This window comes from Anopheles gambiae, chromosome 3, assembly GCF_943734735.2.
Source record: "Anopheles gambiae chromosome 3, idAnoGambNW_F1_1, whole genome shotgun sequence".
Taxonomy (NCBI): domain Eukaryota; kingdom Metazoa; phylum Arthropoda; class Insecta; order Diptera; family Culicidae; genus Anopheles; species Anopheles gambiae.
Genome location: NC_064602.1, coordinates 50910838 through 50925410, shown reverse-complemented (window position 1 = coordinate 50925410; position 14573 = coordinate 50910838). Strand labels below are relative to the sequence as shown.

The window sequence follows — 14573 nt, the reverse complement described above, 5'->3', positions numbered from 1 at the left end:
TCATGCTCATCGAATCGTAAAGAATAAACTGGTTCTAGGTCAATTGTTGAACGATTTTAATGTATATATACAGAACAAAAGTTGTGCAGATCAAATTGTAATATTAATTCAACAGCAACAAACAGAGATGTAAAGTTAAATATTTGTTTACACCACCGTTTTGCTACTCTCTACGAGATATGTATAAAATATTTGGTGCTTTCGCAAATCAAACACAATATGTTTACAGTGCATTTACAAACGAACAGAAGTGAACGTAATCATAAGGAGAGAAGTTCAACGACTCATCAATTGTCTGTAACTGTTTGATAGTTGCTACCTTTATTCCCTCTGAATAGTTTACAAAACCCCAATAATCATCTCGAACTTAAACATCTTGTTATGCCTTGTTAGAGCTACTTGAATAGCGTAAAATCGTGGTTTTGACCCGGATTTGGTACAGGCGATCGAAGCAAAACATGTCGGAAGAAGATGTTTTGAATATTCAGCTATTTTTTACTGGCTTCAAGCCTATATACCTTTACGTTTGAGGGGCGGTAGCAGGTAGCTTTGTTAGTTGAACGCAATGGCAATAATCACGTTTAAAAAGAAAAGAAAAACTCGTTGCGTTGCTAACCAAGTTTATAATTTAGAAGATCGCGATCGTGATTGTTCGTCACGTCGAAACAAGTGATCTTATGCAATTGAAGAGGCGTTTTGGCGCTATGCTTTTGTTACTATGCCCGGTGCTATGCCCTGGTAATTTACCGTAGGTGTTCGGCGAGTCCCAGTCGAAGGATTTTAAACATACATTAATATTTTGGCTTTCTTGAAAGCGGTTGTTTGTTTAACTAGTTGATGCATCACATGCCACCGACGATCTTTTTAAAGACTATTCCATAGACTACAACTCCACAAATGCACTAGGTGGATCGATGAAATCGTTTTCAGATTTCGAGCGAGCTGTGTGCTTGACGGGCAGATGACGATCGCAGTGCTGAGAGAAACAAAAGTGGAAAGAGAAGCACAGGGAACAACAGTACGATGAAACAAAAACCGGTACGCGGGTTGAGGGCTCTGATCCGCATTGATATAGCAATTTGTAGCCGGTTTTACGAGAGCAAACCTTTTCGCTTTTGAGAAATGGTTGGTGGTTTTGTAGGTAGGCTTTCTCGTATGCAAACACGGTGGTACCATCAATTGACGATTGTCCGCGTAGCTATACGGACGCAACATCAAATCGTTCTCTCATTAGTAGAACAATCGAGTACGAGTGAGTTACAACTATTGTGAAGTGTACTTTCAAGGGTTGACCGAAACAACCAGTGCAATGATACTGGTTACTTCAAATATCGTGCGCTCTGTGATCACTATTGGAGCGTTGTTGCTTCTGCCCGATGTCTTTGGTGTGAAGCTGAAGGAAAAATTTAAGTGGCGTGAAGTTTCGTTCGCTTGGCCCTCAGAAGATGCTAAGGTGGCTGCCTTGAATTCCGGCAAATACATCGTTCACAACAATCTGCCTCTGGGTTTAGAACGATGGCGTGACAAACTGTTTATTACTGTCCCAAGGTAATCAATCGAAATAGATTTCATATTATCGACACCTGTGCTAAATGTGAATACATTTCCCACTTTTGATCATAAAACGAGACCGGATACATGCTCGCTTTGTTAACGTTGATTGTCAGTGTAAAATAAATACAATTTGTTGTACATTACTGATTAATAATGTACACGGCGTTCTCTCTTGTATTTTCCTGCTTTACTAGTGTTGTATGTAACAATGATTCATAAATATGTGATGTAATGCAGTGCTCTCCAACCTTTTTAGGATCACGGGCCACTTGTGTTTGAAAATACATTTGCAATACAGTTCCACATATATTAAGTGCATATGTTTAGAAGACTAAGTTCAAAGCTTTTTCATCAAAACTATGTTTAATATTATTCTAGACATGCCTGTTTAAAGTTCAATCTTGATTGTGGGAAAAAATGAAAGACGTGTGTTGTAATAAGCTTTTCTTTTAAAAATCAAATCATTTGCGGACCACGTCTGTTACGCCACGGACCACAGGTTGGAGACCACTGTTGTAATGATCACTGTTGGAGAGCGCATTCGATCTTGATAGGAAAGTCTGATAGAGAAAACTTTAAAAAAATTAAGTGTTTTTTAAATAGTATTTTAATAGTATTCACACCCATAGTATTTTAATAATAATCATGTAGTATCTTGTAATACTTCCTTATTTGCTAGATTATATACGGCAGCCATTTAGGCTTAACCCAACCTCAATATATACTGGCGAAAGAAAAAGGGGTTGCCCTTGAAAAGGCCGTACATAGGCTTGTTTTGCAAGAAGGTATAAATTTTAATTTTTGCTCATGAAACCCGAACAGATTGTCCTTGTTCAAGTATACGTTTCATTTTATTATGTTCTAAAGTGGCACCGTGGTCTTTACACGCACAGGATCAAAAATCCGTTTAATCTATAGTTAAAGATTAAAGCCTACAAACACTCATTTACTAAACCAAAATAAACTAGTTAAAACTCAATTATATCTCTTTGCAGGTGGAAGACGGGTGTAGCCGCTTCGCTGACATATGTTAACGTTTCCGACGGGATAAGTCCTGATTTGCGCCCTTATCCAGGGTGGACTGAAAATGAACTCCCAACAGGTAAATAATATAAACATACGTTTCATTCCTTTGCACGGTTCTACTCTTCATTTCCTTCCAGAGCGTAATGATGGTTCAGGCTCCAATTTTTTGAAAAATAATGCCACAATTATATCAACATTCCGCGTCCGCGCCGATGAGTGTGACCGTCTTTGGGTCATGGATACCGGACTTGCAGACATTCTTGGTGATGCTGTTCAATATGCTCCTCCTTCACTTGTGCTTTTTGACTTGTACACAGATAAACTCATTCGACGACACTTCTTCAACAGCACACTGCTTAAAGAGGATTCATTTTTTGCCAATGTTGTAAGTAGCATATATTATCGAGTCAGAGATTTGCAATCAGAAGAATTATCCCTGTTTTACAATTGTACCATTTTAACTGTAGATTGTCGATACCGAGCGTGGAGATTGCGATAATGCGCATGCCTATATTCCAGACTTGGGAAGCTACGCAGTAATCGTGTACTCTTTGGCAGAAGATCGATCGTGGCGTGTAAAGCATAACTTCTTCCATTTTGATCCTCTCGCCGGCGATTACAACATCGGTGGTGTTAATTTTCAATGGACTGATGGTGTTTTCGGTATGGCTGTCGGAAAACGCTTGCAGGACGGAACGAGGCCCATCTATTTCCACGCATTTTCAAGCACCAAGGAATTTATGGTATCAAACATGGTGCTGCAAAATGAATCATATGCACAGAGCCCACAAGCATACTACGACTATAAACTGTTGGGTGATCGTGGACCAAACTCGCAGTCATCCGCAGAGTTTTATGATTCGGAAACGGGTGTAATTTTTTACACGCAGGTCAACAAAGATGGTGTGGGATGCTGGAATACGATAATGCCACTGAATGCAGACACTCAAGGGTTAGTGGATTCCGACAGTGACGCGTTAGTATTTCCGAACGATTTAAAAGTAGACAACGAAGGGACATTGTGGGTACTCTCTGATCGCTTGCCTATGTTTATTTTTACCAGTTTAGACGCAGAACAGTACAATTATCGTATTTTAGTAGGAGAAACACGAGAAATTATTAAGGGTACACCGTGCGATAAGTAAGACTATTTCCTCTGGGTATTTTCACCAGGAAAAGAACCATTAACCATTCAAACTTTCCTTTAACTAATGCATTCGTTGATTTCAAAATAAATATTTGTGAACAAAGATCTTTGCGTAGCCCAATAGATGTGATTTTGTTGTTGTTTCTCTTGTGTAGTGTATACTTCTAAATATATCGCCTCGGTTGAGCCGTAAAGAACGATAAAAAATCAGTTTAAAGTTTTAACGATTCCAAATTTGGTCAAAAGTAGTATAACCCAGGTTGGACGCGAGACTTAAAATTACATGCAAAATGACTAAAAATATAGTCAGGATTGGAGTACGGATTACGTTAAATGTATTTTATAATGTTAAATCAATAAAATTTAAAACCAATTTCATTTTATCGAGCTCTCTTTCCCTATCGCGGCGAGATTTTCAGTACTTTTGCATGCAATTTTAAGACTTGCGTCCAACCTGCAACGGGGCAAAAAGAACTTATAACCCAGGTTGCACGCAAGACGTCAATTGCATTCAAAATGAGTAACCAAATCATCAGGATTGGAGCACGGATTGTGTAAAACGTTTTTAACAATGTTGAATCGCTAAAACTTAAAACCATTTTAATTTATTGCGCTTTATTTCCTAATCTGGGCAAGATTTTCAGTGCTTTTGCATGCAATTTTAAGACATGCGTCCAATCTGGGTTATAAGTTCTGTTGCCGATTTTTCAACAAGAAATATCAAATTTCAGGTATTTAGCAAGCTTGAATATTCGCTGTTCATGGGGTACTATGCTTGCCCACACAATCTGTTTAATACGAGGGCGCTGGGGCTATGACGTGGTATGGAGTGCAAGGCATCGTGCGAGCTAGCAGACTACTCGAATTTGTTTTGCGCGAGTACTTTATAAAATCAGTTTTTAACATTGCTTTACAAAAAATTGCATACGATGAAAGCATACAAAACATTACAATGTAATAATAACGACAACAGATGACGCAACTGCTGAATATCTTTATTGATGTTTGACGATAGATGGTGTTTTCCGTAGTCAAAATATGGCTATATTCCAGCAGTTTTCTGTACAGGAAATGGTGCAAAATCTATACTGGTTTTGATCAGTTTCCTGTGCTAGACTTCAGTAAAATCTGCGGAGGGGTGAGCAGTTTTGGCACCCTCTACTGGGGGAATGGGCAAACTATTTTAGGCAGCGGAGCAAAAAAAGGCCTAAAATTAAAAAAAAAGCTTTTCTTTCTTTTTTCTCTTCCTCTTCCTCCTGCATCGCTGCCTTGCCTTACATGCGCTTCAGTCCGTGCCTTCCGTCATCAGCTAATTGTGTGTTGTGTTTGCACAGAAAACTTTTTTTACTGAAGTTCAGTAAAATTGTACTGAAGTTTTTTGAGCTGAAGGTTCAGTAATCCTTTCAGTAAAAAGAATGTTTACTGAATCATTCAGTAATGTTCAGTGCTCACCAAAATGACAGCTCGTTTACTGAAATCACAGTAAAGCCATTTTAATATTACATTTTGATACCATAGCAGGATAGTCAGTCCTACGTATGGGGGCGCGGTCTATTCGGGGCTTGAACTCATGACGGGCATGTTGTTACGTCGTACGAGTTGACGACTTTGCACTTATTTAATATTGAGTTTTTTTTATTGATGCACAGAGATTGCCAGTCCCTCAATTCATATTCATCCAAGTAATATGTTATTTGATACAGTTTTTATACTATTTTTTGCAGCAATAAGTTTTGATGGTTCAATAAGCGCTCACAGACACCACGAACTTTTAGCAAGCACAGTGAATTGAAGCAAAGATTTTGAACACCAACACGATCGCCACGGTTGCCGGTACCGATGCCTACCGATGTAAGCGCCTACCAAATCAACTTACAGGGTTTCCCACGATTTATTGGTCGGTTCTCATAATTTTTTGGTTGCTTCCCATATTTTTTAGTGTGTTCGCACGATTTATTGGTTGGTTCCCAGATTTTTTAAATTCAATTGTATTGATATCCAATCAGATGATACCAATAAAATATGGGAATGAACCAAAAATCTATGGGATACGACGAATAACTCGTGAGACGAGCCCAAAAAATGATGGGACCCGACCAATAAATCCTGGGAAACCCTGTATTGCTCATCATGAGCAAAAGGACACCGCATTGTTTTGTTTTGATGTTCTGACTGACAGGCAGTTTTGTTTTGATGCTGCATTTTCAGTAATTGTATTTTTGCTGATTTTCGGTAAAATGTGTATTAGTGAAATGCATTCAGTAAATTTTATCACTGAAAATCAGTAAAAATATGACATTTATGCTGAAAACCAGTATTCTATTACTATTACTGACAGCATATTCTATTACTGAACCGTTTTAGTAAAAAAAAAACTTTAGTGAAGAAAAAAATAAGAAAATTTTGCGGTATGCCTTGGTACATACCCAATAAGCCAAAATTGCTTAAGCAGCCAATTTTGGCATGCTAAAGATTGTTGCTTAAATTCGCCTTTTGCAGTAGATAAACAACATCAAAGTTCCAGGTGGGTCTATCAAACAGCGCTTAAGCAGCTTCTTTATGCCAGGGTACCGGGGATTATTTTTCTTTGTGTTTTATTTTCAAACAAGCGTCATCAATAAAATAAACAACAGGATTTGCTTTGTTTGTGTACATGTATATATTTTTAAATTTAAATTATATTCATGAATTATACAACATTTCACACAATTTAGTGTACAATCACAATCACTTCCCTCAATATTCCTCCTTCAAATAACTTAACCAGCTTGGGCAGCAGCAACGAGATGATTGACAGCACCAGTCTTTGACACTTTGACAAGGGCCACCTCGTACCGATGTCATGCATTAAAAAGCAATAAAGTTCCACCAAGTTCGGTACGCTTTCTTAACAATCCTTCAAGTTCCATCGTGAACCATACACATCAGACTAATCAGCTACAAGGTTCCTGAGAGTACCATGTGCCTGTTAAAAAGCTCCATAGTTCCGCAAAGTACCGTCTATCTCTTAATTAGCCACAAAGTACGACATCGGAACGATTTTTCGTTAAACAGCTATAAAGTACGAGCTGGCTATTTGGCTATGTGTGAATTGAGGTTGTGTGTTTTGAATGGTAGATGTTTTTATTCTATTTGTGTGGGTGGACCTTGGGGATGCGAGAGAAACTGGTTTATTTCGGGGATTGAAGCAATATCGATGCGTTGATGGTTTATTTTATTTCAAGCCGCTGCTGATGAGGCCATCACTGCCCGTGCCAATCAACGGTAAAGAAGTTAATTTGAAACAAGCACAGGAGTCCGCCTAACTTCATTTCTAATATATTTTTTTTATTTTGATTAAATCTTCAATGAAATTTTAAGCATATTGTAAGATGCTTTATTATGACGATAAACGAAAATTAATTAATGTGTTGAAATGCGTTTCGAATTTCATTACAATACAGGACACACAAACACACACACACACACACACAGCGCGGGGAAAGTGACCGTCCACTCTATCTCCCTCTCCCTGAGAGGTGATAATGTGCACGAGTGTGCACGAGAAAAGTGTACCGCAGTCTTGCGATACAAATTCACAGACCCTGGTATCGTCAACGTTTGCACGTATCGTTCCGAAGTCTTGCGATTGACTCCCGTCGATTCATCAAAGTGTCCCACGGTCTTGAGTTCTATCGGAAAACTCTGTACAGTATACGCTCGGTAATCCGCACTTGATTGAGTGCTGATTATCGAATGACGTTTTAACGTGTTTTCTTATTTTTGTCGCGGTTCATGAGTTAATTGTTACATTGCATACATTTTCATGTTCTTCAACGAATGTTTGTAATTTAAAACATAGAAAGATATAGATATCTTTTTAATCATAGTTCACTACTTTTGACCGAACACTTTTCACCTCATGAATTTGATTGTCAAAACTGCGGATTATCGAGCGTGCGGATTAAAAAGGTGCAGATTACCGAGCGTATACTGTATTGTGTCCTGCCCGATGCATACTCTGCACACCAAAGCTTCTATGCCAGATACATTGGATCATAATTTTGCTAAATGGATCATGGACTGCCAAGCTCTCTTCATTAACCCCCCCCCCCCCCCCCCCCCCACACACATCCCTTTAATGAAATTGTGAGGGGGGAATGAAATCTTACGTGCACCTTATATGGAGGAAAAGCTGCAAAAATATTTAAAATCACTGGTCTATAAAACTGTTCAGGGTACCGCAAAGAGATAGGTGAAAAATTGGTGAAAATATGAGGTGTCCAACTTAAGTTGCCCGCCTCTGTATGATCCAGTATGCTATCCGGCTAAACATCCGAAAGCGGCAAAAAAACAACCCAGAATGCGGTCCCTTGGTACAGTCGTCAACTCGAACGACTCAATAACATGCCCGTCATGGGTTCAAGCCTAGCATGGATACTTAGATAGCTGCTCGAAAACTGCTATACAATGCAAACAGCTGACAAGCTGAAATTTAGGCCTACCAACTTAAAACGAAAAGGCCCCCACCTTTAGATTTTGCAGTAGCTCGCGCAAATTTCGTTGCGGCGCATAGTTTTTTTGGTGACCGTTCGGCGTACCTCACGATTCTCCTCATAACAGACGATTTGAAAAGCAACAATTTCATATTGTTCTATGTTTGAAACCAATTAAGCTTGTGTTGAAAACCCATATTTAAGCAATGAATAACATTTGACAGATTTGTCCGCTTCTACGCATCAGAATAGATTCTCAACCAGACTGTCCCTCCACACCAAAGAAGGAATATTCGGTCAAATTTCGAAAGCCTAAACAGGACTGAATGACGACGTAGGTCGTGACGTCAAAAAGAAGAAAATTGTATAGGTTTATTTGGAAAACTTGGTCAAATAATTAATGAAGTATGAATGGTGATGTAAGCTTCAAATAAAAAAAACGATTAGATTTTACAATTGAATGCATTAATTATTTAATTCTTTCCTTGGGATGCAAATGTGTCCCGTGGGTACTGAATAAACGGTGCGCTGCAATGAAATTTGCGCGAGCTATCGCAAAATCCAAAGGTAGCTGAGAGCGATCCAAACGTAGCTGAAAACGATTCAGACGTAGTTGAAAACGATTCAGACGTAGTTGATTGCGATCCATTCTCATGGATTGCGATCTATAGCAATCGGATAAAGATTCAGAGGAAAGTTAGAACAGGTGTATTTTTTGAACCTGTTCCGTGGTACAGTGATCACTCGTATGACTTAACAACGTGCCCATCATGGACTCAAGCCCCTGCGATGGTAATCGATAAGTCATTGATAGCCTAGCCCATTAGTGGTACTGGCAAGCCTTGTCAAGCGAATGTTAAGAAGAAGACGAAGAAGAAGAAGAAGAAGATTTAGTAGATTTATAAGATTTACTCTCTTACTTACTTACTTATCCGGCGCTACAACCGCTTTGCGGTCTTGGCCTGCCTCAGGAGTGTCCGAAACCGCTCACGGTCTCGCGCCTTCGTCTGCCATTCCGTTATCCCGGCCTTAATGGCGGACGCCTCCAAGCCATCTTGCCACCTCAATTTGGGCCTACCACGCCTCCTCTGTCGTTGTGGACGGCCTGAAAAGACTTAATACGCTGTACGACAGTGAGGTCGCCGTACATCTCGTATAGCTCGTCATTATAGCGGCTCCTCCATTGTCCTTCCACACATACGGGGCCAAGTATCCTTCTGAGCATCTTCCTCTCGAACGCGGCTAAGAGGGTTTCGTCAGATTTGGACAGTGTCCATGTCTCAGAGGCGTATGCGCGCAACTCTTCCATGCTGTTGGCGTCAAGATTAACAAGATAAGATTTACTACCATGTACTTTATACTCTCCTTCATACTCATAAATTCTTAAACATATCTCTTCCTTTATTCTGTTGGTTTTTGGTTAGTCACTACAGGTGCTCGGTTTCTAGCTCGCTTTCCGCTGTAACCGATCGAGAAAGTATTTTTGTTATTCATCCAGGTATGGATAGCTTGGATTGCTTGAAAAAGATTCACCACAGGCTGCTAGACTTCCCTACCTCAGTGAAAAAGTGTGTTTGATAGATATTTTCTAGCAGCATATGCCGTGTAAAAACGTGGCCAATAAAAACATTGTTTCGGATTTGGTTAGGTTTACAATTTGAATTTGAAATGACAATTTGATGTCATTTTCAGAACTTTTTGAAATGACAATTTGATGTCATTTTGAGAACTTTTAGAGAATAGAACCAAGATTTCATGAGTGTATGTATTCTGCAAGGCGCTTATAAGCTTGTTCGAATAAAAATGTTCACTCGTTCTGTCAAAAAGTAACGTTAAAGTTTGGATATAAAAACAGGATGGGACCACTTGGTTTACATACTAAGCACAACAACCGTTGTCGGCCAAGGTCTGCCTGTACCACTAAGTGGTCTTGGCTTTTGGTAACTTACTTGATTACACATAGCAGGATAGTCAGTCCTACGTATGGGGGTTCAGTCCATCCGGGGCTTGAACCAATAACGGGCATGTTATTAAGTTGTACGACCAGATCGGCAATATTTTTTTAACTATTGTTTTATTACTCATTTTTTACTATTGTGATTTGTGTCTAGTCTAGCTAATCGCTGTTCTTGAGTAAAGCTTTTTGTTTTACAATATTTTTTAAGTTAACCTAGAAATTGAACGCTGAAAAGTATACTCGCTGTTGGCTCAACGTTGGAATTCTTTATGAAATTTTCTCATGACTATTCTGAAACCAGGGAATAACACAAATTGCAACTACTTCACACAGTGTGTCTAACAAGTATTCGTCTAGCAGAATATTGTACAGTGGCCGGCAAAATAAAGTGCGAACTACTAACAATTTTACATTTTTTACATTTTTTTCGTGAAAAAGTTTTTGTACTGCTTTATTTTTTGAAACATTGTTCGTGATATGCTTAAAAATGTGTAGTACCATAGCATGTCAAAAATAAGAAATGCTTCAAGAAAAAATATGTTTTCCAAAATTGATCAAAAGCACTGTGCCAAAATAAAGTGCCCACTTTATTCATTTTACAGAAAATATTTTTCCGAACAAATATGACATCAAAATTATCATTTATGTGCACTGGCATTCTTTACATGTTCGAGGATCTTTGGCGCGTTTTTTTTTTAATTTTTAAAGGTTTATCTACTTCTGCATCTAGTTTTTGCATCTGGTTCTTCTCAAGCGTTATCCAGAGAAGAACGTTCTTTGTTACACCAGTTGTATCCACCTTTGCACCTAGAATCTGCCACTGCCGCGGCCACAGCGCAACTGCCACAGCAAGTCCAGGGGTCGGCAAGCACGGCTCTCCATAACACTTTTTAAGGAAAATTTCTCAGAACTGGGGCTCAAAGTGCTTAAAGCTTGCAAGAATATATTACCCAATATCTTTTCCTATTAGTTTGAATCATTTTGTTTGATCAACTTTCCTCACTAAGCCCTAATAACATGATATCATGGTGTAACCATTACAAGTTATTTTGTTAATAGATCCTTATTTGAAATGGATTAATTATTTGATGTTCCCAAAGCCCAGATCTATGAACATACTGCGGCAATATTTCTGGATATGTCTGTTTATTTAAAAGGCTTTGCACGTATTTGCTCACAAAAACATTCTAAAATTAAGTTGAAATTATTGTTTATCCGTTTTGATATGCAAACAAGACCGAAAATGTTCCTGCAACAAGTAAACATGAAACAAATCGATTTGTTTCTTTTGCAACAAAAATGTTCCAGCAACATGAGTTTAATAGTTCGTCCATACGATTTGGATTTTACCGAAACATTTTCATAGACCCGGGACTAACCTAACTTGGCCACTCTTGGTGTTTGGTATTATTCAAATATTTTCGTAATAACTCACTAAATGTATTATATTTGATTTTTTGGACGTTAAACCACCGACAAACCGACGTGACACTTCGAACAAAATGAGCTTCAAAAGTTGTCTCCTTATTTCAAATGAAAATACGTTAAATACTAGCGCCATCTCTATAATGATTCGCTTACTACACAGGCACAGAGAAGAAACTGCTAAACCCCCTTTTTGTTTTTCTTCGCAAATTCCAATGCGTATTGTGTTATGTACTTCTCACATCTTTTGCATTGATTTGAAAACTTATAAAATGATTTTCCTGTGTGTTTTGTCCAATTATTCTCACAAAATCTTGCCTCACACTTCCTTCGCCATTTGTATTTAGAAAAGTTGTTTACATCGAAGCAGCAGTGAACAGAGCTTACTTTGACAGAAGTGTTCGCCTCACTGGTAAATGACAGTACTTTCGTGTGGGACACTTTTGTAACGCCAGTGTCACGTCGGTTTGTCGGTGGTTAAACTGCTCCTTTAGTTAGAATAACGGCCAAAGATGGCTGCTTAGTTGATAGTTTGACATACAATTGGTGTCAGTTAAATGTTCAAACGCTGATCAAACGAAGGAATAAGGTTGCCTGCATGTCCTTCAATCTGAATGAATCTTTTAAAATGGTTAGAATAGGTTAAGCTTAGGATTACGATATGATTTGTGCCATCATGCTCCGATGCATGACCTTTCCCGCCTTTAGTGCCTCTCTGGCCGCTCGAAGTGCAATTGAAACAACAGAAATGCATTAAATTTTAATCGAGTCACTAGCACATTCATAATAATAATAATAATATATTTAATTCATGTTTACGTAGTGTTTGGTCAGTGTAGATGATTCAAAGCCTAGATAGATGAACACTTTCTGCGAATACTCATCAAAGGAATTTTTCAGTTATTTAAGTGTATTGGTTGCTATTGCACTATTTTAATGCTCAATTTTTAGCAATACGTGTGAATTGAATGGGTTTTTACCAAACCTCATCATTAGTTTTACCAACTCATACCTATTGCGGCCATAATTCACCTTTTTTGTATTTTACTCAGTTAGACGAATATTTGTTAAACTCACTTTAGCTTTTGTTAAAGCTATCCATCCTCATAGAGCATAATTCAAACACCAAAATGCATAATAATAATCTCTTTGCAAAAAGGTAGATGCATACATTTTACTTCAGTTTGTTTTATTTTTTTCTCACAGTTCATCTCTATTTTATTTATTTATGACACTATTGTAAAATATGTCAGTGTCTCATTCTCCCAATTTTGTTCAGTTGGGTGTTAAGTGAGCAATTCAGTAGTTCAATGTGTACATTGATCTTTTGGTTGAACACAACAGGAAAAATGCAAGGACAACATTATACCGTAGCCAGGAAAAAGTATGAGATATTTTATTAACGGTTTAAACTACGTACCCTTATCGGTGTACTCACTTATCGGTATCCTATTTTTTCTAATTTTCTTTTGATCTATAGCCAGGAAAAAGTATGAGATATTTTAACAACGGTTTAAACGACGGTTGTATTACTTTTATGGTATACCGATACAGTGTACGTATTTAGCATACCGATACAGTATACGCTCGGTAATCCGCACCTTTTTAATCCGCCTACTCGATCATCCGCACCTCGACAATCTGCACTTTTGACAACTACATTCATGAGGTGAACAGTTTTCTATCAAAAGTAGTGACCTATGATTTACCAAATCAGCACTCAATCAAGTGCGGATTACCGAGCATATACTGTACTTTTAACCTATTTTTTTCTTATTTACGTTTTATCTGAAGTGTTTTAGTTATTAAACATCTCTCGTAAATGTCACAGCGATTTTTTTTTTCAAGATTTAATTTAATTGTATTTCTTTCAAACGTTACATAACCCACAAGAAATAAGAGTTATTTTTTGAATTTCACTGTAAAGTACCACGACCTTTGGGATATTTATTTCCGTTACGTGAGATTTTCGTTTAACAACGTGATGAGCGGTAACCAGGATCTCTTTAGCTGGAAACATTTCAATTAATTATGCATGGAACGATTCGCACGTTTGAGACATTTACACCTAGTCTACCTGACCGAGAAAGACTTTCTGGATTCTGCAGAAATCTTCGGTAATCTAATTTAAATACCTATACTACGGCCACTTTTAAACTTACTCGGCGTGATACATAAAAACACAACAAGTACAAAGCTAGCATAAGCAACAGCTAGGTATAGTTCGAATTGTTCATACCTTTAAATAGACACAAATGCGCATGCTTCAGAAAGAAAATAATTTTCTATGTACTTGTGCACAAACATGGCATTCAGTTCATAGTGCAGTAACAATGTGAAATGATGCTAGCCCCCCTATTCTCATGCAACGAAAAGCTTATCATGTGGACTGTTGTCGTAATATTCGAAGACGCGTGTTCTGAAATTTATTCTACATCATGATATGTTGTAAGTTAAGGTTCGGGTTTCTTTTTTAGACAACACTCTCAGACAACATAAAGACCATTTAAGATGTCGTTCATCTGCTCGGAGCGCGAAACATCATTAAATGCTGCTCCTGCCTACCATTTTTTAGCGTTTGATCAATATTAATTTTGCGTTTTATCACCCTCCGTGTGAGGTAAAACGCCGCTCGCTTCATATTTACGATCATTTTCCCGTGAGCTCTGTTTCGGGCAGGATTTTTTTTTCTCGTATCATTTTGTTTTCCTCGAAGGTTATAAGCATTTTTAGCTTCCCACAATATGGCTGTCATAGATCATAAGCGTAGACGATTTATTAGTAGATCATGCTCGCTTTTTTCTCCAATAGCTTGAGCACTGTGTGTTTTTCCGTATTAACAAAAAATATCCTTTAATACTTTATAAGTTTGATGGTTCCCACTACCACCAAGGAACTTTAGTATGTGGTTTTTAGAAGATCGTTATGGCAATAAAACGCAAAATTGCACAAAATTTACTACTCTGCGCACTATGCTTTCATAATTAAG

At 38.0% G+C, this 14573-nt stretch overlaps 1 protein-coding gene across 1 annotated transcript; it reads left to right on the top strand.

Annotated features, from left to right (window-relative positions):
* Positions 1-974: 974 nt before the first annotated feature.
* On the top strand, positions 975-3850 carry LOC1279703 (L-dopachrome tautomerase yellow-f2). Its single transcript, XM_061655505.1, has 4 exons — positions 975-1548; positions 2550-2656; positions 2718-2965; positions 3048-3850. Exons 1-4 carry the CDS (start codon positions 1310-1312, stop codon positions 3723-3725), a joined length of 1272 nt encoding a protein of 423 aa, XP_061511489.1. The 5' UTR covers positions 975-1309; the 3' UTR covers positions 3726-3850.
* Positions 3851-14573: the final 10723 nt, after the last annotated feature.